The sequence below is a fragment of the Triturus cristatus genome, chromosome 6 (genome assembly GCF_964204655.1).
Source record: "Triturus cristatus chromosome 6, aTriCri1.1, whole genome shotgun sequence".
Lineage (NCBI taxonomy): Eukaryota > Metazoa > Chordata > Amphibia > Caudata > Salamandridae > Triturus > Triturus cristatus.
This window is the reverse complement of record NC_140589.1, coordinates 501,461,165-501,487,715: the sequence shown is the minus strand read 5'-3', so window position 1 is coordinate 501,487,715 and position 26,551 is coordinate 501,461,165. Positions and strand designations below refer to the sequence as shown.

At 43.2% G+C, this 26,551-nt stretch overlaps 1 protein-coding gene across 2 annotated transcripts in view; it reads right to left on the bottom strand.

Annotated features, from left to right (window-relative positions):
- COL19A1 (collagen type XIX alpha 1 chain) overlaps nucleotides 1-26,551 on the bottom strand; it is a 2,198,704-nt gene that overhangs the window by 569,831 nt on the left and 1,602,322 nt on the right. For both annotated transcript variants that reach the window (XM_085610910.1, XM_085610909.1), the window contains exons 21-22: nucleotides 7,852-7,896; nucleotides 2,833-2,874 (exon numbers count right to left, since the gene is read on the bottom strand). In XM_085610910.1, the coding sequence (XP_085467036.1) occupies nucleotides 2,833-2,874; nucleotides 7,852-7,896 (87 nt within the window). The remainder of the gene's footprint in view (nucleotides 1-2,832; nucleotides 2,875-7,851; nucleotides 7,897-26,551) is intronic.

Sequence of the window (26,551 nt, the reverse complement as noted above, 5' to 3'; positions counted from 1 at the left end):
ATACTTGGAAGATTGGCATTGTTCAAGATGATGGTGTTGCAGCATTTTCTGTATGTGTTACAAAAGATGCCATTCCCTGTTCCTACAACTTACTTTATAACTATAGAAAGTGAGGTTAGAACTCTGCTGTGGGATGGAAACCCCCCACGAATCGCCCTACTTGAATTGACACATAGTTGCTATGACTGAGGGGCAGCCCTGCAAGATATTCAGACATATCATTGGGCGGCGCAACTACTGGTTATTAATCAATGGGTTCATCAGCCTGTCGACGAGCCAGCGTATTGCATGGACCGTCATGACTTACAGCCGGGGGGGGGTGGGCACTTGCAGGCACTGTACACGAACCAGAAACATCTAACCATCACAGGACCAACAACACTCACTGTACGACTTTGGCACACAACACTTTAAAAACTGGGTTGAGGAGGCCGCATTACCCGGGTCACCCAGTTGTGGGATTTTGAGATGTTAGGCACGCTGCAAACATGACCCAGCTTTGATAAGTGGGATCTTATAGGACTCTCCAGGGTGGGGGATCTCTGATCTAAAGGGTGGATGGTCCCATTCTCTGACTTACAGAGGAACCACCACCTAGCGACTGCAGAAACCTTCCATTACCTACAAGTCCAACATGTGGTAATCCCCCGGGGGAGGTTCTCCCGGAAACGTCACCATTAGAAGATGGACTGTTAGAAGAACACATAACCCGAAAGGCGATCTCCCTCATTTATTGAAAACTGATCAATAACTTTCCAGGTGTACTTCTTCACCTGCTGAACCGCTGGGTGTCGGATCTGGGGGATATAACCGGAGACTCTGGCCTCGTCTATGGAGGTACCCACTAGGATAGACTGGTGCCTGCTTAAAATACTCCATAGATCTTAACTATCTTGCAATGTGATGGTAAAAAATCGGGAGGAGAACGGATCTGCTTTGTGGTAGGCAATGTGGTCAAGAGGGTCCTTTATTCAAATCATCTGGGATTGCCCAGCAATCCAGGCCATTTGGGAATCTCTAGTGGCATGCATGAGTGATGTATGTAGTATTGATTTTCCACTCTCGGCTAAATGGTGCCTTCTTAATGAGTGGGATTCTACCGACCTGGTTCGTACACATCAAATTTGGATGCTTTTTGGCATGGTTGTTGCTAAACATAATATAGCTCGCTTATGGGGGGCAGGGTCCACACCTCCTCTCAGAGACTGGAAAAGGGACATGGACTGATGTATGGGAGAGGAGAAGGTGGCTTATATAAGCAGGGGCGGCCCAGGGAAATGGGAGAGGGGCTGGGGCAAATTGAATGTTTTCATAGGGAATGCTTGCACTGCCCCAATTACGATGTCTACTGAAGTCTTCATTCCTGGATGAAATGTACCATTTGTATCCAGGATGGGTGTGTTTCAGAAGTTTGATAGTGGTATTGTTGGCAACGTGACTGCAATGTCTTCATTGTTCATGATGTATATGATTGCTATGGTGTTTTTCCATACGACCAGATTACTGTAACCTTAATAAAAGGATGTTATTAAAAAGAATTGTAATGGGGCCCTAAATTCTATCCCTTCTAATAAGACTTTGCTTTTAGGGGCAGTTTTTTGCAACAGGAATAAGGCAGGCTTATATCGTCCTTACATTTTTGTGACATAATGAAATCATTTAGCAGCACCTTAATTTTTTCTTCATTTATTTTTAAACATGGCACCAAGAGGTGCCTGCGCCATGGACAGCATGCTATCTTGATTCATCAACTCCTTTGTGCCTACATCACATGTGGGTGTAGATGTATGAAGGTTTTGCGTCTCCCTTGCGCCACCAAAAGGTGACAAAAACCTATGTAGATTTTTCAGGCCACGCAAGGCATCCTTTCATGGCCATGCATGGTTTGATAAACTTGGAATAGCAAGGTAGTGAAAATTGCTGCCTTGCATTACTCTGCAGATGGGAGACGTTCCATGGGTGGAGTGTGGGTGTGCCCACGAATCCACCCATAGATTTTGGCGCATTCCCGGACTCACCATTAGTGGTAGACCTTGGAATGCATCAAAATGCTACACTTTCCCTGATAAAACATAACAAGGAAAAATATCTTTATTTCTACTCGTTTTTTCCTCTCTATGTGTGCTGCATTTTGCAGGACACGTAGAGAGGACAATGCCTCTGAGGATTGTTTTAGTGCTGGGAGGTATCCCTTCCCGCACAAGAACAATCTAGCCTACAATGCAGGCACTCTTGTACCATGATATAAAGGGATCTGCACGGGCGCTAGGCAACCAAAAGTGTGCCAGCTGTAGTAAAGGACGGGAATGCGCCACATAATGTTAAATACGCCACATTCCTTCCCTTTCAGGCAGCGCAGCAAAGTGGCTTGCTATGTTGTGCTGCTTGAAAAAATTATAGATATGGGCCTTGGTATATTGCAGACAAGCCAGTGTACTGTGGTGCCGTTTTTTCCCCTTACAGGAAAACACGCTGTTTCTTTCAGCAAGCAGTTTCTAATCCCTAATGGCTCAGTAATGCGAGGGCTGGCGCTTTTAACCAACCGCACACTCAAAGGCAGCCGCACAAACGAGAGGTAAACGCCGAGACTGTGCAGTGGTCGAGGCTTCGGCAGCATCAGGAAGCAGGTCTTATTAAGCAATGTGTCCCGCGCACGGAGTAGGAAGATGTTCCTGCCAGGGAAATCAATAAGGTGAAAAGAGAACAAAACGTACTCCAGAAGCCACAGAATGCAGGTTAAAACGCCAGGCTAGATTTTCTGAAAATGTTGCATTTACATTTACACTGCAAACATCAGAAATGTAACACATGAAATAAAGTGAGCAAAAATACCAATCCAGGAAGGCCAGGAATCCCTGGGGTGCCAACTTCTCCCTAAAAGACACAAGCAAAGCGAACATTGTTAAAATAATGGCATGTTGCTTAGTAGCATATAAGTCTCAAAGCGCTGTAATAAACGTTATTACTATTACCCTGCTCCGTGGTGCCTACTTTTCACATCAGAAGCATAAAATGTTTAACGGATAGGTCAGCCTGTGACTTTCACTAAGAGCTGTGCTGTGGATGCCACCTTATGGTGACTCCACAAAAGAAGTTAATTTGCTAGAGTGTGAATATAAAACCCACATGAGCTGGTTAAGTGGTGTACGTGTTTCTTCATCGATTTCTAATCATCCAGAACAACACTTAGGGATTTCACAGAGCAGACTCGTCGAATCAAATTCCCCAAACTCACAGCTTCATCCTCTTTCCCAGATTTGCATCTGTTTGCTTTTATTCCCTCTAACTTTAACTGTGCTCTCTTAGTAAACAGAGCGAGCTAACTATTTTGCATCTTGTGCGGGACATCCTTTCTAATCTTATTCAGGTGTGGGGGGAGGGGGGCGTATATTAAACAATATTACCAGAGGCGAATGCAGTTGTGTGTTATCTAGGTATATGTAAAACCCCACCCTCCTTGATAGCAATTGGTCATGCAGGTGCTTCACTTATGAGTTAAGAGACACTGGTGATAAGGAGGTGCCCTGAAGAATCCCACATGACAATTTCACTGGAGGTGCTTTACAACCATTATTGACAATCTGGGTACAAGGCTGACCTGTAAAGGATATAAACCAATCCAAGGAGGAGTTGGACACCACGTCTTTATATTTTAGCCCATTCAATATGTCGTGATTTATGGTGCTATGAGTGGTTCTCTTATCTGTTTATCTGTCCACACCATATTACTTTGATACACCCTGTTGTCTACGCCCCTATCTGCAGGTATGGCTTACTTTTTAAGTTGTGAGACAAGGAAATCACCAAGTTGCCGGTGCAACAATAAAGCTAAAGCTTCCCGAATGGGTCCCACCAAAATTATATTAATCCGATTAGGAAGTGTCCCCTTTCAACTCCTCATCCATCAATACGGACTTATCATGTCACCAAGTACCCCAATATTATAACTCCTGTGATTTACTGATGGCTCGATTTGGGTCTACACCTTGAGCCCTCCCCAAAATGTAGGCTTGTTTTGAAGTATTATGAGAAATAAGCCAAAGCTCAATAGACTTATATCAAAGTGGAATAAAAAGTTATTAATCTCAAGTCTTACTTGTGCTCAACCATCTATGGTCCCCTTGTGTAGTACTAATATTGTGTTTTGGAGTCCTGAATCACAGAGCACTACACGGCTGATGTAACAAGACTTACCAGTTGTAGCCACACACTTCTAGTGTTTGTGGAATTGTAGGGTACAGGGTAAACATGAGTTCTGTTAGTGGTAATTGACCCAAAAACTACAAATGACTATATAAGTTGACTTCTTCCAATGGTAAAGTGCATTGCGGCTGTTCCTTTGAGATTGTCAGGAGCTCACTTATCCAAATAATTGCTACAACTTTGGAATTTTAGATCTTTAGTCATAGACATACAGATTCAATATTCCTGTTTCCTGAGTGAGTCCTTCAAGGTGAATGGAGTGTTAAGATTCTGGCAACCAAACCAGAAATTTCAATCCGGATTCAAATGCATAAAATTCATGCATGGACTTTTGCATTCTTGCCACCAAGTTCTGTATGCTGGGGTGCAAGGGTCAATTAAATGCCACAATAAAGCATCAGCGTCAGAAAGGATACCATGTATGGCCTGAGAACACTGCTCAAGCACCCAGACCAGTATAATCAGTGGCTGGCCATTTCAGGTGGAGGTCAGTGATTGCTTGGAATGGCAAGGAAGTAGGCACAAGATGGTTTGTGCGGATTCAGGGGGCCTGCTCACCAAACAAAAGCAAAGGGATGAACTTTTCACCATTTACCTATCAATCAATAGCTCTCCTCCATCTCTTGTGAGATGTCTTTGATAGGCAGAGGCTACAGGGGTGATTTTCTCAGTGTCTCTACGTCTCTAGATGGTCACATTCTGCAGAGAGATCAACAAAGATGGATGCAAAATAACAAGACCATAGCCTAATCTCAACTTCTGAGAGAAGTGCAGCAGATTGCTTGATATTTGGAACATACTGACAATTGTTAGCTGCCTTCAAGCGACTGGTTAATAGAGCCAGTATGCCTTTCGTCTTCTGGGAGACCTGCAATGGCTGAGCATCGTTCACAGTGTGTTTTTGTTTAAAATGTTTGGTGCCAGATTATTGTATGATGGAGTTGTCTCATTGTCTTCCTTCAAGTTAGAGCAAGGGGAACTGGCTGGAAGTGTTGGTTGAATTTGTGGTTGAATTGCATTCCAAAACCCGAGTCAGACAGAGAAAAATAGCTCCCACTGCGGAGTTTTTTTCTTTTTGGGGTAGGGAATCTTTGGAGGCTTCTTTCTACAGTTTTGGGTGAAACAGTTGAGATAAGAAGTTAGGGGGCATACTTACAAAGAGTTCATGCAACACAGCACAGCAAATAAAGTTGTTACACTGTGATGCATTGATGGAATAGAGCAGGACTGCACCGTATTTACTTTGAAGTAGCACAGTTCTGTTCGTTCCCTGTGCTGGTGTACTTGTGGCTGCCATATGTCAATGCAGGCACCTTTGCGCCATAGTGAAAGGGTGTCTGCACTGTACTCTGTATAGTTTTTGTGCAGAAAGGAGTCCCTTGCTGCACAAATCCTATGCTTGAAGGCATTTCCTCTTTGTATATGAGCTATATAATTCAGCACACATACAGAGGGAGAAATGAAAACATTTCCTCACATTACGCCTGCCACAGAGAGGTGAAGGGGTTTGGCGTAAATCCCCATCTACAGTTCCACAGGGATTTGTATTAAAACCCATGGGTAGTTGCATGGCAATGCTCATGCACCACCCATGGAAAGCCCTTTTCACACAACATATTGTCTAATGCCACTAGCTTATTACGTTTGTTGCTACAGTATGATTAGGCTGTCCGGTTTTAGGTTTAAACCTATAATAACTGATAAAACCCCACTGATGGAGAAACAGCCCTCCCCAGTGAAAACATATAAACACTGACAAAACACCTGCACAACCACAAACTAAATTCCATTTAAAGAAAGGAAAGAGAGAGTGAAAGAGTCATTTTATTTCTTCCTGAAGGGGCCAATACAATGTAACTTTGTTATACAAGCTAGCAGTAAGAAATTCTGGGCTAACATTATTCTGCTTGAGTTGTGTTGTTTAGGGATGCCACTAAAATATTGTTTCTTTCTTCCTTTTGTTTTTTTTCAGTTTTGTGGTCTTTGGTCTAAAGATGCAGGGTTTAGAAGCATGTTTTAGTCCTGTTTCATTATTTTATAAACTGTAGAGGATCAGGAAACATCAAAATCATATTTGATATTTTGGCTGCGTTTGATTCTTTCATTGATAGGTAAAATGGCTGTTTTCATAAGAATCTTTCCGAATATGTGTCATCACATTTACCCACAGAGAATAGGTAAAACCCCTTAATACATCTGCCCCAAGTTTCTATTGAGTCAGTATTGATAGTAGGCAAATTGCCAACACCTCAGGCTTTAAACATTCAACGCAAGGTATAGTGACTAGAATATGTGAAAAGAGCGCTATCACCAAGCATCTGGGATAGTGGTTAAAATATGACAACAGACTTTTGGAAAACACGGAATGCAGTGTCACTTGGAATGCTCTGTAAAAAAGGTTATTTCCAAGTTCAACAAAGATTAGAGTCTGAAAACACCCTTGTCTGCCAAGTGTTCAGCATAATTGGTGTAGATGTGAAACATCTTCTTGAGAGTAGGCTAGGGGACACCTTTAGTGATTTTGGCACTGCAGCATGTTTCATGTTAGAGTGCTTGCCACTTGGTAAGCAAAGCAATGGTGAAGAGCAATTCAGGAACTTTTATTTTACAATGTATGAGAAATGGCTTACAGTGATGCATAGAAATGTCCCTCACCACCAATGGCAATTGAAGTCAATGAAACCTCACTGTGGTACTCTTCTAGATCCCTTCCGTGAAGGGGAATTTCTTCCGTAGTTTCCAAAGAGCTGCTTTATTTTTGTCCGCTTCAATATCTCTGAGTACACAAACGCCCAGCTCAGCGCAGATGTTGCAGAACCTGCCCTGAGAATCGCAATCTTGAAATAAACCAGTTTTGGCATGGAAAGCTATGTCAGTAGCCAGAGTTAACAAATTGTGTACTGGCTGGTTTGGGGTTGCACATTTCAAGTGCCAATGTTGAGAGGGCCTTTTCACAGAAGTTTACATGGGAAGGAAAGAGAGAGCGCACTTGACCAAAGACTCACTGAAGAAGTATTGTATGGTGTACTACAATAAGTTTAATTTGCAAAAATCTATTTGGACATCATATACACTATACTTACACTGTCAATATACCATGCGCTATCAGTGCAGAAAGCAAGCAATAAAAGCAAAACGTTCCATAAACACCAGAAAAACACTGTTTCTGTAGTTTTTAATGGCGCGAAAATGTGTAACCACTGATAACCACTGTTTTTTTAAAGTATTTAAATCACTTGAAAACACTGAAAAAACACCACCAGAATTGACCAAAAATAGAAACTGAAAACAGGAAAGCCTAAGTATGATATATTAAATTGTGTGACATTGGAGTCATTTTGATAAATGACTTCAATGTCACATAAGTTGCTTCATGATGCTTCAAGAGGACCAATGTTGTGATTATGATGCCATGAGAACGAGAGATCCACCTGTAAGATAATATTACAGTACTAGAGCAGTTATGCTGCTATGAAATTGTTATTGTATTTTTTCTGATGCTAGGATAGTATTGTAAACATTGATTTCTTGTGATATTGCAGACATAGAACATTATGCTCCACTAATGTCATCTTGACATCTACTTAAACGGCAACGAGGTTGAACACATGGTCAAGCTTGAGTGAACACATTTGAATTGATTTTTACCTTTTCGCCTTTTTCACCCGCCATGCCATGTAAACCATCCAGGCCCTAGAGGGAAGAGTTCAATGACTTTTTAATTCACAATGTTTTCTAGAATGCAAAGGTGTGTTTCTTGTTGCATTTTATCAGAGGGACAAAATAAAAAGGAATGCAGTAAATTCATGTTTGCAACGTAGGGCCACAGCAAAGGAAAAAACAGTAAAGAAATGTATATTGTGTCCAGTGGTGGCTGCCGCAAAATGCAACTGCGGGGATGCGGGGAACGGGGACAGGAAATGAGGGGAAACATAATAATAATAATAAAAAACGTACCTGTTCCTGCCACCAATGCCGATGGCTGCCTCGGTTATTCTCTTCCACAATCACGGGAAAGCACAGGCTCCCCACCCAATCCGGATGCTGCTCTTATGCTATGAGAGCGGCGCCAAGCTCGGCCTGAGTGGCCTGGTCTGCCGCTCAGACAGTGCCCAATGACCTGCGTTTTTTCTCCAACCTGTCTGTGAACACAGCTGGGTTGAAGAAATAGAAGTGTGCATGGCTGTTTGGGTGGCCTAGGACAGCCTGCAAAAGTTACTTGCGCACTGATAAGTGGCCACCACTCCTCCATTTCATTGCTCAGCCCGCCCGCCCCGCATGTCAGCCAGAGCCAGTCACAGAAAAATAAATTGATGTTATGGTTTTATTATCATTTTATTTTTCTGTGACTGGCTGTGACCAGTGGGGCGACGCTCCTCCGCCATTACGGAGGAGCCGCCCCTGATTGTGTCGTTCGGAGTTAGTGAATATAAAAGGCCAGAGCTTGAGGGTGCACTCTTTTGCTCAATCTGTTTTAGACACATCCAGAAGATAAGCAGCAGACTAGACATAGGTTGATGTTTTATGATTGGGCTTTGTCTCTCTAAGTTAGCGATTGCTGATCATACTGTCATGGCAACAATGAACATTTAATATCAGGGTACGTTTGGATAATTTTTATTATAAATCTCCTCAAATTGCCGATAAACCTCTTCCCTTTGCACTCTTCTAAATACATATTTTCTCCCAAATTCAAATGTTGACACTTCTCTTGTATATTTTTTTCTTGATTAATCCCATTGCGCGTTCAATCACTGGGTCTATTTCTGCTTTACACGCTCACATGTTATTCATGTCGGATTGCATCTCTAGGTATTTCATCTTCGTGCCCCTTTCTGTGTGCAGGACAGAGTGTTTACTGGGACTACTCGGTTTATGCCAAAAACCTTATTTTCTCATTTGGGATTGGAATGTCACGTCTTGTAACTTCTTTCTCTGTAATTCTGGCTTGTCCACTGTCCCAGTATCTGACTGCTATTGAGAAAATAAAATTTTATATAATTTTCAACAAATACGACAAAGTTCTATTTTTGTGCCTTTTTTAGAATATTCTTCTGTCACGGGCATTTAAAGTCCAGAAATTGAAGGTGTATGAAAATGTATTACACTGATAGAGGAAGCCATTGTAACAAACCTTTCTGAGGAAAATCAGCAAGATTATTATACAATTAAAGCAAAACATTTTAAGGTCTTATTTTACACTGGTCATCTACCCCATGCCCTTGTCCCTATCTTCAAATAATGTTTTTAGTTCAGCACTGCTTGGAGCTCAACACCTTTGTAGCTTTCACCTGATCTGGCCTCTATTTTTGCAAGCTGCCTTTCAATCTCTTCTCTTCCAAACAAAAAGGGAATGGTGCTACACAGGCAGCGACTGACGAGAAAAATGTTTGATCTGCGGTGGACAGAAAATGCAACTATGCATAAGCAGCATGTACCAGCACATTAGATATAAACTCGGCTCGGTGCTGGCCCTATAAACTGCTCCTGACCAAATTCACCTCTTAATTATTGTGACAACTAATTTTAAGTTTTTTGCTCCTCTCAAAAATCATATATGAGAGGTCAAAACTATGTATGCCACAACATGCATCTGCCTAGATATGTCATTGTCTATATATTGTCGTCCACATTCAATCGCACACCTGGCACCACAGAGCCGCTGACGAGTAAAAACCTCTACCTTGAGGTCTCTTGGCATCTGTAATGTAATAAAATCCCATCCAGCCCTACCGTGCGGCAGACATCCTTTACCCCTGCCCCTGTGAAAGGATGTTGGTGTGTCCTGCTCTGGCACAACTGACTAATCCATTTCCACAGATTCGTGGTTCGGTGCATTGTATAAACAGTTTTTACTGGAGATGAGTTGTGACGGCTTCATCACTGCAGCAGCAAATTCAAAGATATGGAGATACTTTGAATAGCTTCCAAGATGTCGCCCTGTCTGATCTTATAAACAATTGTATGTCATCGTCGACTGTTTAATGACAAAAGAGACTTGCAAAATGAATTGCTGTGTAGGGCCGATGGATGCTTTTCATACGAGCAAATTATTTCATAAGGGTGCTTGAAACGGAAAACTGAATTACAAAGTAATAAAGCATGCATGCCGAAATATAACGAGTTATGATGCTTGATGTGAAGAGGTGTATGCAGAGAGACCTGACAGTGATACAAGAGCGAGACTGCACACGGGCACATAGCTATGGTTTAACAATAAGGACCTCCATATATGTATGAATATATACTCTGCTGACTGTGGCACGCGACAAATGAATGCCCACTCTGGTTCACGGGCAGACTGACTTCACAGTCGGGGAAATTAAATGATTGGACCTTGCACAAGGCGCAAAGTATATATATGTTTTTATTTAATCTAACGAATTGTACATCTGAGTACCCAGATTCGTCTTTAAATTGGTTGCATTGAACAATCATTGGCACAACTGACTAGTTCATCCAGCTAACTTACTCGTCAGCTGTGTTTAACAGTTAGATGAAACTTAACAAACACTGGGTTACCTACTAGTGGCTGATCATGGTATGCATACCAGCTGGTATATGTGTACCTCGCAATCAGAATTTAAGGTCTTATTAACTAGAAAATAAAATGGACTCCATTGAAGGGGATCATTGCAACTTTTCTACTGACAACTTCCTCAAGTAATCAAAGATTTCTAAAATGTTTGGTAAATATACAACTATCTGAACCAAGGCTTGGTGACAACAATAACTAATAACAATTGCCCGGTGTAGAGAAACCTTGAAATTAAATCATACAATGCAAAATGCTTCCGGTGTGGCTATCTAGCAGAAAGCTTGGGGACACATGTAAAGTAATTTTGTCATCTCAAATCTTGCGACTCACAAAATCACGGGACTGCAAAGTGTGTTTTTTTTTCTATTGAACAAACCCATTCGGCAAGTTGGAAAAGCCCTTCCAACTTGATCCATTCTAAATTAGGAGAAGACATGTAAGGCGTGTCCCCGCCTAACTGAGTCGGAATGAGATGTATCAATGGTTTGTGACTGCAGTTGTAGAGGCAAATCATTGATCAGTTAACCCAGCCTCATTGGAAGTAGTAACTGATTTGCAAATGAGTAAGGTTTCTCTTTAGGGCACCTCTCCCTTTTGTGAAACCCATCAGGCGACACTGGAGGGAGTAGGCAGTGGTCTAGAGGACTTACGCCTGCTTCTCCTATTGCATTTTCAAACAGGAAACTTTTTTAAAAATCACCAAAATGGACTGTTTTGAAAAACTGTTTCCTGCTTTTGAATGCAAAGAAAGAGTTGGTGGGCTTGCGGTCCACCATCCTTGTATTTATGCCAATCACAGGGGACCCCAATAGTGACCTGGCAAGTAATATATATGAGGCAGGTTGTGCTGCAATGCGCCTGCAACTTGAGATTTTGCAGTGTAAACCAATCGTACTACTACAAAGGTTGCATCGCAAAACAAAAGACTGGTCTAAAAAACCTGGTGAACAATTGTCAAACACTTATTGTGACCAGTCTTTAAATAAATTTGGTAGTTGGTTCACATTTTATGTCCTTTTACAGCACTGTTGTCTACTGTTGAAAACACAATTCAAAAGAGAGGAACCAGCAACAGCAGTGACATACTACTTAAGAGGGTAAATTGAAATAATTTTAAGCATGTGAAATGTATGGATTTAGAACATAGTGTTTCCAGCAGCTCTCATTCTAACAGACGTGACTAACATGATTTCAGAATCTTGAAACAGCCTTGGCTTCCATCATTTACATTTAATCTATTTTGTATGATATATATAATCACACCATAAAGACTTCTGATCTGTTCTAAATACCATACAAACAGATGCGCTGAGTGCAATTTGCTATTTTTTAATATTGCTGCGTGTGAGGAGGGGCCGTGACTCACAAGAGGCAAAGTCTTGAGTGGCTCATAATGCTTCTTGGCTCTTTCTGTTTCGGAAAGGACTTTCACTTAAAGTTATCCATCCTCCTCAAGACTGATGATCCCTAGCGGTAGGAAACTCATAGCATAGTCTACTTGACTGCACATAATTCATTGATTTGCATAAACAACTACAATAACAAAAGGATAATGATTCAGGCAAACCATATATATCAACCTTTGAAAGTTTCATCAGAACTTCAAAAAGCTAAAAGCAACTGTAAGTGTCCAGTCATCATCTGTTGACCCATCTTCTCTGCCTCTAGTCTGTTGACTCTGCCCCTACCCCACCCACATCTCTCGCTCCCATGTGCTTGCCAGTGCAACACAACCCATCATGTCAGCCCACCTCTAACTATGCTAAAGCTTCAGTGATGCATCCCGTATAGCGACCTTCTGGTCACCCGCTTAAGAAAAGATATACCCTGAAAATGCTTTTGAAATTAATGAATTTTATGAGTGAAGAATTACTCAAAAATAATGCTTTCCAATTCTAGGAGATCACTGAAACTTTGTTGAACAACTCATTAGTATCAGACGTAATCAGTCTCCTTCTCCTAAAGAAAGAGATTAGGGCAGAAGAGGCCCATTGCTCTGGTTAAGGTTAATCTTAATACACTTGCTCTCATGGAGCTAAGGGGACAACCCATGACTTCTAGCCAAGGATTTCACCTGCCTTACTACTGTCATTTACCATCAAAACATTGCACCACGTGAGAGAAGGGGCGTGGTCTTGGATGGGGCAGGGTTTGTGATAAGCACAGATGGAAAACACTTCTACCTACACACACCACAATCCCACCTATAAATGACCCATCAGCTTCCGAGGCTAGACAGGGGTTTCCAGCTCAGTTTATGTTCCTCTGTGTAATATTGTCTCTTCACAGGATGACCTTGTGAAAGGAGTCAATATTGTGGGACACAGTGACACCATGTTAGCTGGGGGATCTGTACCCTACACTCAAAACTGACATTGCTACCTACTTATTTCACCTTCTTGATATTGCCCAAAATAATCTTTTTTTTTTTAGATTTCTTTATTAATTTTCAAATTACATGTGGCTGTGAGGCCAATAACAGTAAACCAACATTAAAAAACACAGACGTGGATCATCAAATAATCTTGTACTATGATCGCAATTTGCCATTTTACCTTTACCCCTACTATACCAAAATTGACATTTAGGCTGAAGCAAATGAATAGCCCATTAATGAATATATGTGGTATAGAGAAACAGTGTGACATAGGCCAGTTTCGCCCAATAGAATCTTACAATCTCCGACATTTATTGCGGATATGGATTTCCTTGGTTTTACCTGATTAGTTAATGAACCAATTCTTGAGGCAGGCCGCACCCTTAAACTACTGTTTACCCTGATGTTTTAACTCTGGCTTCTTGGGCTCACACAGCTCCACTTCACTGAATGTTACCTAACCAATTTGTAAACTGATAATGCGCTAGCAAAGGCTTTGTGCACTCAGAGCCCCTTTCTCCACTCATAGTCTGCTCCCCTTGAAAAACAATACATTTCACCAATAACCTCCACAAATAGAAACAAAACATGAGAGCACTGAACAGACACTGAATTAAAAATGGAATCGCCAACTGATTGGACAAGGTATAAATAAGCATCTGCCAGAGCTAAAAAGGAGCACTTCTAAATCCCCACTGCTGAATCTTTGAACTCAACCAAAGAACCTTTCAAAACCTATGAAGAGATGGTGTTGCTGAGCTAATAATTTGCGTGCTAGTTCCCTCTTCAGACCTCTGTGACAATCGTCTGTCGTTCTTTAGCAACTAAATTGACATTTTAAGGACTCGCCACCATCATTCCACAAGCCCTGTGACCTTGTATTCATACACCTGATGGAGCAACCCTTCACTTTGAGGATGCACCTGTCTCTGATTCTGATATGAGCAACATATTGGGGCTTTCAAAAAATCCTCACTGCATTGAGAGACCTACACAATGCCAAAGTATTATCAGTCTAGGCTCCTCAGCACTTCGAACCGATTTTTACCAATTGAACCAATACCTCAATTTCCAGTGGGAGTCTCCCTCAGGACCTCAGACACAGATTTTTTAACACTTTTCTTAACAAACCTGCAGGAGTCAATGATAATCAGTTCAATCACAGACACATCTCTCGCCTTCATTATGTGCAAAGGCACTTGAAACTGTTATCATCCACCATTTGTCATTTCAATCGGAAACAGGCTCTTGAGTGACTTTCAGTATAGCTTTTGACCCAAATGGTCATGGAAACCACTGTACATGAGTGAAGAAGTACTCAATCCCAAGCCCACAGTTACCGTGATCCTAATAGACTTTTCAATTTCATTACAACGCAAGTTGTTAATCAAAAGGCAGTCCACATCCTTGGAATAAGGGAAACAATACTGTCATGGACTGCCTCCTTTCTGCAACATTGTTTCCACCAAGTCAAACTGGGCTCATTACTCTCAGAAAAAACGAAATCAAGTGTGGTACATCTCATGGCTCTGCCTTGTCACCATTGCTATTTGATGCTTATAAGACCCCACTCACTAACATCTTAAAAGTACACAAGAATTTCTATCGCTTGATGTCAATGACGGACAGCTACTTCTTAAGCTTGGAAATGGGTTTGAAAACCTAAACAAATTGTCTCACTGCCTGTCATAGATTCAATGCTGGATGCAGAAAAACTGACTATGCCCAAAAAGGGGAAAAAACGAAAACGCTGATCCTCGGCACTGAAAATACTGCCCCCTTCCCAGTAACATGGCTTGATCAACTGCACTCTTCTCCCCCATGGATAAAGTACATAACGTGAGAGCATCATGACTGTGAGTTATCATTCATACCACAGAAAAATGAAGCCCTCAGCAGTGGCGTAGCTGGACTTTGGCCACCCATGGTGGCACCAACATTTGCCACCCACGGTGGCATGTAACAGCAGATGTTGTGGAGGGGGCTACTGGCGGATACCTGCGATGGCTTCAAGTAAGAGGAGGCTGGCGATTCCTGTGCATCTGCATTTCTGCAAGTATGAGGGGGGAAGGGGCTGGGGGAGGTCACTGCCCCCAAAACTCATGTCACCCAGGGGGGTCCACCACCCATGCCTCCCTTGCCACGCCACTGGCCTCCAGTACTGCATTCCACCATTTAGGTTTGCTAACTGTGGTTCTGATGTTGTGACAGCTCTCTCATTAAATTTCTCTCAACTTCAGAATGTTCATGTTCCACTTAAAATACTGCAACAGCCCATACATCAGCTTGGCCAGCCTATTGTAGATTCTTGCTCTCTTCTCTGTCTAGTCTCTTTTCTGTGTTTTGTACTCTACTGCTCAGCCAGTCTTAGTGATGTCATAGAATGTTCCCTGTGTGTATGTATGAGTGGAATTGTCAGTTGATGTATGTACGCTGAGCAGCAGGGATGCTGCTCCCGGTGGGGCTATTTTACCTGATACTTCATATGTTCCTATCCTGACTTAACTTTGGAATAAACCTACCATCTAGATAAAACTACATTTCAATCATATTCTTTTATTTGGACTCCACACCTATCTCTCTCAAAAGTAAAGAGAATCCAAAACTATGCAGCACACTTGTTTGGTCTGAAAGAACACAAACCTACCACACACGCTCTGATAGTCCTCTACTCGCCCTTTTTAGAAGAAAGGTCAACCTTTAAAACTCTACATCATGCATAAAGCAATCCAGGATTGCTTAACAAACTTGCTTGCTGATCTGATTGTTTCATACTAACTGATCCGAAGCCGCAAGTCTGCCAACCAATAATGTTTGTTTAGCTCACTTATTAGATACAAGAAATGGTGGTTGACCCTCCGTTGATGACGGCTCCTCCCTGTGGAGTACCCTCTAGAACAGAGACCAGAAAATTACTATCTCAAATGCATAGGCTTCCCCTTGCTTGCCTGCACCATCTTCTCAACCAAAGCATCATCTTCAAAGCCACCATGGCCACCTATTTTGCTGACAAGCTCATCATCTCTGATGGCATGTGAACACCTGCAGCGAGGTAATAAAAGATAAACATAAGGAAACATGTGTTCTTTCTTTGCACCCAGGATCTGGAATGACAACTTATTATTCATGGGTACCATCCAGACTCTGCTCAAATTTAGGGAATAGCCACCTTGAATAAAACTGTATCACAATACAGAAACAATCTGCTGCCCCTCAGATAACCTAGCTGCCCATACAATCACATGTTAATAGTCTCTGACCCTTTAACAAGTGCTCTAATAGCTTTTGGATAGGTTTTTCCCTTACAAATACCAAATACTCACATTGTTAAAAACGCACCTCTTAGTTGTCATTTAGATAATCCTGACCTAATGACAGCCCACCAGGGGCAGCTCCTCGATGGAGGCAGAGGAGCGTCACCCACTAACAAAATGACCCCAGGAAGGGAAAAATAAAATGGTAATAAATTACCATATTACTATTTTATTTTTCAAAACCCCACCCCGGCTGAGCGTTAGGGTGGGAGGAGGGGCTTCGTGCTGCTGCCAGTCAGTAGCAGCAGAAAGCAGTGATAGGCAGGGCGCTTAGCTTTAAAGTGTGCATGTCTTTTTGGCCAGCCATCATGTAATGGCCAGCCAGACATGCGCCGTTTTAACCTCTCTAACTCAGCTGTCTTATACAGCTGGATTAGAGACAGCATAGGGCTCCAGTGCCCTCAGGAGCAGTGAGAGAGGCCGCTCCCTCCAATCCTGGTGCCACTCTCATGCAGCATGAGAACAGCACCTGGCTTGATTACTGCAATATCGTGGAGCCTGTCTACCTGCCTCGAGAAGACCCGAATGAGGAGGAGGACTAGAAGGTATTTGGGATTATTTTTTCTTTCTTTCTTTATTTATTTAACTTTTATTTTTTATCTCCCCTACCACCCTTCTTACATGCCAGCCGCCACTGCAGCACACTCCATTTCTTTGTCCTGTTCAGCCCGAGGCACAACTATCACTTCCAGGTTCTGCATGACAGCGTTTCTGTTTAAAACATTATCTTTATTTGAGAGCATTTAGGCACCTGCATGTTTTCTTTCACTAACGTGTTCCTTCTTAAATATCCATTTTTCCAAAATTCCCCGAGGCTACCATTCGACAGGTAATAGGATTCTAGAAAAAAATAATTTCTGCCACACTGGCATACATCCTTCAGTAAAACCATTCCTAACAGCTTTAAGAGACTTATATATTTTTCCCTGACAAGTTTTTTTTTAGCCTGTTACAAGCTGTACAGTAAACATAGATGTGCAGGTTCGTTTGTTGCTGACCTAATAGTGACTACAATGTGTCATGTGTTCCACGGGAAGATGCCTGTGCTTGAAAATCTATCAAACAAGTTACAAGTGTTTTTCTATTGCATTTCATGTTTGTATATCTGTTTTGATATATAATGAACTGCTATGCAAAAAGTTCTAATTGAAGACATTTGCTCTCTGATCTGGTTATTTGTATCTAACGATGTCTATACGTTATGATGTGATAGGTATTTTTAGGGATATTTTAACTCTTACATTTACCCTAACTGTTACTTCATGTTTAACCCTAACCCTGTGAATCATATTCCATCCTTCACACCTATTCTAACCCATAGTCCAACTTGCAGTCATAACTCTGATTTTAGAAGTTACCTTACGTCTTATAGTATCCCTTGTTCTAATACTTATCCTTATGTTTCCTCTAAATGTAACCTACTGCCTAACCCTAGTTCCAGCCCTATCCCTTACTTTTACTCAAATTCTCATCCTAATCTTTAACCCTGACCCTTATTCTATCCTGATCACTTATCCTGACCATTATACATACCAAAATTCTAATCCTTAACCCTATCACTCTAACCCAGGGGTCTTCAAACTGTGGGGCGCGACCCCCAGGGGGGCCGTGGAGTGATGCAAAGGGGGTCGCGCCTTCCCAGTCACACTTCTGCCCGGCCCAAGGGCTTCAGCCCCCCCCCCCCACACTTCCCCCGTCCTGTGTCTCAGCCCGGCTGCTGCAGTGAAACTTGAGCTGCTGGGGGCTCAGCTGGGCAGTGTCTGGATTCCTATCTCCGGCACCCCCGTGTTTTTTCACAGGTCTTTAAAGACCATTTGCATTTTAACATGCCTTTGTAAACTGGTTACAGAGGCTTAGGTTTTTTTGCTGGTTCCAGTACCCCCTGGGTCCCCACTGTGCCTATTCCTTACATTTGGATTCTACATTCACTGCCATAGTGTGAGAATGCATTTCATGGAAAGGAATACAAAGTTGGCTCCTGGGGGCGCCGTGTGTGAAAGTTTATTGTGCTTTTGAAGCACCTGCTGCAGCGTTTCTTTCCCGGCAATTACCAGGCCTCACATAAATGTCAAGATAACTCGTGTGATTAATTATCTTCCTGGAGAGAGATCAGTGTTTTGTATACTTGAGGTTTTGACTTAGGTGAAGTTAGTGCAGAGGGTTAATATGCCTGCTGCAAAGAACGTGTACCAAGTAGATTACAGAGTGCGGATGATGTGAAGAGATCAGCAGGTTACTGCTTTCAAAAGAGACATCCTTTTGTTACTTGCAATTTATAACTTAAAGTTCTGATATAGAATAGTGAGCTATTAACTTTCATCCTAGAACTGCATACACACTACAAAGAATACCTTATTAGACCATTGATTAATGTTGCAAAAAGGGTTAATTTGGCTAGAAATCAATTCTTATTATTAAAGGAAACTCCCAACTATGCTGTTTCTTTTTCGACTCCGAGTTTGTGCTTCTCCACACCAAGCACTCTTAAACTATACTGCATACCAGTATGGATGACAGGTGACTCCTATACTTTTAGTCCTTTGGCTTATGTAACATTTCCTATACACTGATTTACACACTTATGATTGTCTCTGTGTAATGTGTGTGTGTGATGCAAAGTACTCGGACACCCTACACTGGTATGAGTGGCACTATATAACTAATTCAATGCATCTGAGAGTGTGGGGTTATGGAGACTTGGTCACTGTTAAAGGGTGCTAGTGAGAGAATCCGTGGTGGGGGTGGTCATTGGGGGGGGGCACCAACAAACATTGTCGCACAGGGCACCACCAGCACTAAAGCCGGCCCTGGGAAGTATGCACAGATAAGCGCTGAAAATACCGCTTTAGGTGACTGCTTTTTTTTGTACCGACAGGGCCATCAAAATAATCTGCTGGTAACCCTAACCATAGGACTGGAAGTTTGTTGCAGGATCAGCACATTATTTATTTCCTTCACCCTCGATTCCCGATTAATGCCACAATAGTTTAACTTAGATCTTAAAGTCTACGCCCCGTCAATAACATGCTGAGTTACTTCATGGGTCTGGGAATGCACCCTGCATTCAGACAACTCATTCCTCATTCTCGCCCTTTATTGTCACGCTCACCTTGCACTCACAGTGATCACAATGCACTCACACTGATCACCATGCACTTGCACCATTCACCCGCTCACCTTGCACTCACAGTGATCACAATGCACTCACACTGATCACCATGCACTTGCACCATTCACCCGCTCACCCTGCACTCACAGTGATCACAATGCACTCACACTGAACACCATGCACTTGCACCATTCACCCGCTCACCTTGCACTCACAGTGATCACAATGCACTCACACTGATCACCATGCACTTGCACCATTCACCCGCTCACCTTGCACTCACAGTGATCACTCTGCACTCAAAATGCACTTGTCCTGCTCACACTATACCTCAACCTGCAGTCACACGAGTACACTACTCATCCTGCACTCATGTGACACTTCACTCACCTGTCCCCGTCACTACTCAATATGCAACTCACTCAAACAAGCCCATCAGTAATCATACATTCATTCATACCATTCTGAACTTGCATCCGCACCCAAAATGAGAGAGGACAGCAAGGGAGTGAGAGAATTTGATTGAAGAGGTCAGGGATGAGGAGAAATGTGAATTGCCGAAGAGAAGTGTGGACACGCAAGAAGTGAGTGTGATCCAAAGGTGAGGGCTTCTGTTAGAACAAAGGGGAGATGTGAAAGAGGAATGGGGGGACTGGAGAGGTGTAAGATACAAATAGACAAAAATTTGAATGAAGAGACGAGGTGAATGAGAAGTGCTGAGGGGCACGGGAGGTGACAGGGCCAGAGAGGCCATGAGATAAATGTGAGAGACTGTTAGAGATGAGGGCAGTGAAAGGACAGAATGGCAAGAGGTGATTAAAGGTGAAGTGAGAGGTTGAATGGGGAGAGTTCAGAAGTTGTAAAAAGGGGTGAAAGAAAATGACCTGCAAAGTGAGAGAGGGATCCGGGGTTAGGAGAGGAGAGAGGGATGGAAGGGAGGGGGTGAGAGGAAAGCTGCATGGGTAAACGGCTTAACTCTACACAAAACCGCCAGGGTTTTAAGGGACCCCTGCTTCTTCCGGTCAGGGCCAGGTGAGCTTCTAATGTGGCAGCACGTATTGCTGCAGAGTGGAAGGCCCTTCACAAAGGTTGACTTGAAATCTTTCTGATGATAATTGCTGTATTTTGGTTATAAATGGGTACTGATTGGGTGAAATCTTTCCTCAGCGTTACTTTGTGTAACAAATATCAAAATAATGAAGCAATGCTATCCCAAAATACGCGGCATCACATAACCTCATTTACATTTTCATCCCACGCAATTTAGTCAACAGGTTTAGACATTTTTGTCAGGAGGGGGTCCTTACGCCTCAAAATGTTGACAGGGGGGTCTCAGTATCCAAAAGTTTGAAGACCTCTGCTCTAACCCCATCCCTTAACTAATGTTATCCCCGTCCCTAACTCTAAATCCACCTTACACCCAAACTCTTAATCAGCCCTTAACTATGGTCATAACCCTTATTTTAACCTTATACTGGACAGTTTCCGTTAAAATGAAATTAATTAATTAATGTAAATGATTTACTTTTTTAAAAACCTAGTTTAATATGTTTTGAACACGTTTAAAATAAACATAACATTTTCGCTTTTTCAAAGAAATATGGACCAGCTGTACAAATTACTGGTCACTAAAAACTCGTTGCAATTTGCAACCAGTATTTTTGTAACCAGTATAGAATTTTGTGAAGCAACGTATGCACTAATAGTTCTGTTCTTAAAATTCTGATTCTGTCAAGTCATATTTTGAGCTACCTAAAGAATATTAATGAGGTAGGTCGGAAATTGTGATTGACAATGATTGTTGGTCATCACAGGGATGGTGGTCTGCTACAGCCCGCAGACACCCATGTCTGTGATTGCCTTTAAATGAAGTCAACTTTTTTTTAATTTTTATTTAATACAGTCCATTTTCCTTACCAAAGAAATCTTTGAAGTATAAAAAATGACATTTCGAAGCAGCTGAACAGTTGCCTGGCCGGTAATGGAGTAGAACATTGAAGCCCACAACTCTGAACCACGCTCGCTCACACATTTATCAAGAGCACCCTATATCAGACCCCAGCTACTGTCCAGGAACAACAGGGAGCCCTCGGGCGTTCCGGGGGTGACAGCAGTCTGCAGATGCAGTATAGCTGAGGGTGCTGACTTCTGCGACTGCAGACACGGCGGAGGTGAGCTCCCGGCCGCCATCATGTGATCCTACTCCATGGTGCACACCCAGCCAGAAGGGGTTGCCTTCCAGAACTTTATTAAGTGACCGAACGGGGTGCACTGAGTCCTGAATGGTGAGAGGCAACAACGTGGGAGCCTCCTTCCCCGAGGAATCCAAGTAGCCGGATCAGCCGTATTAGTAAGTGGGACCCACCGCGTCTTGGCCCACTAAATCAGTAGATCTAATGAGTGTCCCGAGCTTCTGTTTTACCTGGGGACAGCAAAGACTAGTGGAAGGAAGAGGAGAGCAGTACACCTCTGGAATCACCTGGGTGGACCTTCACCCTGTGGCCCATCCTTATCATCCCTGCAGCACCTTACAGACACAGGCCATAGGTTCAAAGGATTTTACATCATTATACCCATTGTGGAGCTTAGGAGGAGGGGAACCCCAGTGCCACCACTAGAAGGAGCCAACAAAGCCCTTACCACGCTACTCCGAAGGACAGTTGGGGCGCAGCGATGAGAGCCATGACTGATCACCCGCATACTGTCTGACCCATCCTTGGACCCCAGCCCCCCTGTTAGCCTGTGTGGAGGCCATTGCGCTGGTGCCTGTTGAGGATGGCCCTTCTGTCAAGCACAGGCCAGCACCTGCTAGGGCCTACACAATGAAGAGACAGGTGTCTGGGAGCAGACTCAACCCTGTGACGCTATTGCTCCAGGATCCCACAATTTCAAAAGCCTTACCACTCACCCTAGCTGAAATATGGTCAAGGGATAGAGCCAAAAGGATAGATCGGGGACACACATTTCAGGCTAGACCACCTCGGGGAAGCCTCTAGGCAGGACAGCATGCCATTGAGGGCCCCAGAGGTTTCGGACTTGACTCCCATCACACAAGAATGTGTGGAGAGCTTCCTCAATGAAAAATTATCAGAGATCAGTTTTCTCGAACCTGAATCAAAATTTTGCCTTAATAAAGCCAGCATAGAAGTTGTTGAACTGGGCAACAGTGTAGATGATGTCAAATGCTCCCTGGATTGTAGATCAAAGGAACAAAAGATGTTAAGGTAATGGATCCAGATCATATAGGATCAATACATTGACCAGCAGATAAAGCAAGAAGACCCAGAAAATAGTAGCCAGTGAAACAGCATCCACATCAGGGGTGTTCCAAGAGCAACAAAGAGGGATGACATTTTCACCTTCACACGCGATTTGCTCCACACATTCAGAGGTCAGCCCGGAGCATCCCCCAATAAGACTTGACAGTGCACACAGACCTCCGTTCGGCTCAACCCACACTCAGGGTGACCCAGACATTTTCACCCGGGCGTACTTCTTTGAGGACAAGAATTGAGTATGCACATAACCAAGGGTAAGGCAGACTTGGTTTTCAGATGCTTGACTATCCATCCTTACCAGGATTTTGTCACCCACCATGATTAAAAAGCTTAGAGACTTGTCATCGACTATCTCATAGAACTTTAAGTGAAGTTCCAATGAGTACATCCATTTAACCTAATTTTTCCCTGGAAAGGGAAGACTAAATTGATCTTCTCCCTCTCGTAGGCTACAGCACTATTGGGTATGCCCCTGGAGGAAAACCCTCTAGACAACACCTGGAACACATAGCCAACTCAATCTTGTAAACATCCTGACTGGCATGCTGTGAGCAGATGCTCCAAATCTCATAGAGCTAGGTCCATATCTTCTGACAAAGTCATAGCAGACATTTTGCCCAACTACAGAGCATGAACTCTGAGCCCGTGTAAGGCTCCCAACCCAAGCTGCCTGAACTCTTATCTCTGTTCATGAACATTTATTACTATTGTTCTGTACCCTTTCTAATTGCAGCTAAATCTTGGGCCGCTTTGTGGGTTGGGGATCCTGGGACAAAATTGTATATTGCATGCTTTGTGCTCTTGCCCCTCACTCTCTAGTCCATACATGTCCCCCTGAAGGAGTGTTCCTCCCCATACAACATGCTCGAATTCTGAGGGTCACACCTCTGGGTGGGTGTTTTGGAATGACCCCCAAGCCCCACAAGACAACTAGAGATGTTTGGTTTGACTCTGCAGGTCAAAGATCCACCTTCTTTTCCCAGGGGAAGTCTGATTCTGGGAGAGCTTGGAGAGAAGTAGCGGGCAACTCCAGAGTCTTCTGCTAGATTAACATCACCACAGATGTTGGGGGACCCACACTCTACTAAACTCTTGTTCCTCAATGTACATCTCAACTCCCCTAGCAAACACAAATAAATCTAAAGATAACTTTCTCAGCACAACATAGTTTTCCTACAGGAGAAACATTTTCTTATCAAAGACCACCCCCACGTGACAGCCATGATACCTTCATCAAAAATGGACTACTGCATAGGGAAAATGTGGGAGTAGCAATCCTATGCAAAAACCCACATAGTACAAAAAAGCATTTAGTTTCCAGAGATAAGGTAAGGCACTTTAATAAGCTTCATGTTCAGAGGGCAGGTGTTCCCTTGACTCTCTTAAACATATACACACCCAACTCCGACCAAGACACATTCTTATGCTCTCTACTTAAGAACAAACTGAAAGATACTACAGGGGACATCATAGTTGGAGATGACCTCAACTTAGTATAGTATCCAACTTTGTACAGAAACCACAACTTATATCATGAACCGTGGGTGATGACGGCACTCCTAAAAAACAGAAATAATCAAACTTGGCCTGGTCGATGTTTGGCTACACATGGGACTATTCTTCTATTCACATGACCACACTTGGTACTCTGGAATAGATTACATATTTGTGATCCACACAGTCCTCCAGCGACTATGATCAATGGAGATTTAAGATATATCCATCCCAGACTACACAAATGTGGTACTCCTCTGGACCAGGGGCCACAACCACTCACCTAAGTCCGCTCAGTGGTGCTTACAACTCCATATATATTGCGTGAGCAGGTGAATAGGGATACCATTGAAACGTCCATCAATGGCTACTTCCAGAACAATTCCCACCCCAAAATTTCTTCCTACACTCTCTGGGACGCCTTTAAGGCTACGGTGCAAGGCTCACTCATCACACTGGAAATAGAAATAGCGCAGGAGACTCACCTTCTGGAACACACCCCAACCACTGAAATCAAGGAATTGGAAATACTAGACAAACAAACCACAACTAGGGCCACCTGTAAGAAGCTCGCTATGATATGAAGCCAACTCAAATCCTATAGAATGAACCGTGCTGAAAGCTCACTGTTCTACCTGAAGCAGAGATTCTATGATGACACGGGGGACAAGGTAGGGATGATCTTGGTGCATAAATGCACTACACAGAACGAAAACGGATATAGAGCAGCTCAAACTCGAAGAGGGCTCCTGGGCAACCAGAGAACCAGAGAAGTATAGGGAATTCCACAACTTTTAGCAATCCCTTCATTAGCAGGGTAATGAACAAACCTCTGATATACAGGCATACCTGAACTGATGTGATAGTGCCCTCCCTTTCTACCACCCAGAGGGAACTCCTTGAGGCCCCTATTGAACGCAAGGAAATTCAGAAGGCCCTACAAGCAATGCCCACCGGACAATCACCAAAGCCTGATGGCCTCCATGTGATGTTCTGCAAAATCATCCAACTGTTGGTCCTTGATCACCTCACATGGCTGTTTAACATTCAGTCAAGCAACAAGCCTAACTCCCACTATGGGCATGGCTGGAATAGTATTAATCCTCAAACAGGGGAAACCCCATTAATTGAGCATCATACCACCCCATCGCATTATTAATCCCATAGCTAAACTTTATAATAAGGTTCTGGCACAATGCCTGGAACCCCTGCTCCCAAGCCGTTTTTGACCCAGACCAGGTAGACTTCACCCACAACCACCAAGGAGCAAACAACATCAGACGGTTAACCTATTTGGTGGAAAATATACATAAGCACAATATACCCACGCTGCTGGACAGGGCGAGGGTCTTCGATCGGGTAAGCTGGGACTTTCAGTCTGAGGTGTGAGGTAAGATTGCACTGGGATCAAAGATGATCTCCAGGATCATGGCAACACAGACGTCCCCATCCACCTTTTTTACACCTCAATAGCCAATGTACTAGGATTGAGAGGGGTATGAGGAATAGATGCCCCCTCTCCCAACTGCTCTTTATCCTTATGGTAGAGCTGCTGGCTATCCAAATCAGAACATCACCCGGGATATCGGGTATCGCCTTTAGTGGCAGCACCCATAATGTGAACTTATTAGCTGATGACCTTCTCCTCACTTTAACAGACCCCTCCCAGTCTTTGTAGGAAGTGGTTTGTCTTCTTCTCGTCTCTGAATGTGTTGGGCTTTGAAGTCACAAAGATAAATCTCAGACCCTCAACCTCACAATCCCGAAGGACCTAGTTCCATCTCTGCAATCTCTGGCCTGTTACGCAAGGCCCCACGCTCCACTCACTATATAAGCCTCAATATCACCTCTAATCTTGACGACAGAGCCAAGGCCAATTGGCCGACTCTACTCCATGCCATTATTGAGGATGTACAGAGATGGAAACCCTCATACAGCTAATGGTTGGGGCACATAAATGTGGTCAAATTGAGCGTGTAGTATAGGGTACTCTATTGTTTCCAATTTCTACCTCCTCCTAGCCCCAAGACAGTTATTAGACACCTCAAAAACAAATTGCATACATTCATCTGGGGAGAGGTGAGACCCCACATCTCTAGCAAACTGCCTGTATGAAAGCAGTGCAATACTACTGGGCAGCCCACCTCCGATATGTGTTGGTATGGGTTACCCAAGAAATTGAAGAAGCATGGTTACCCATCGACCACGCGGTGACATGCACATCATTTTGGGTCCTGG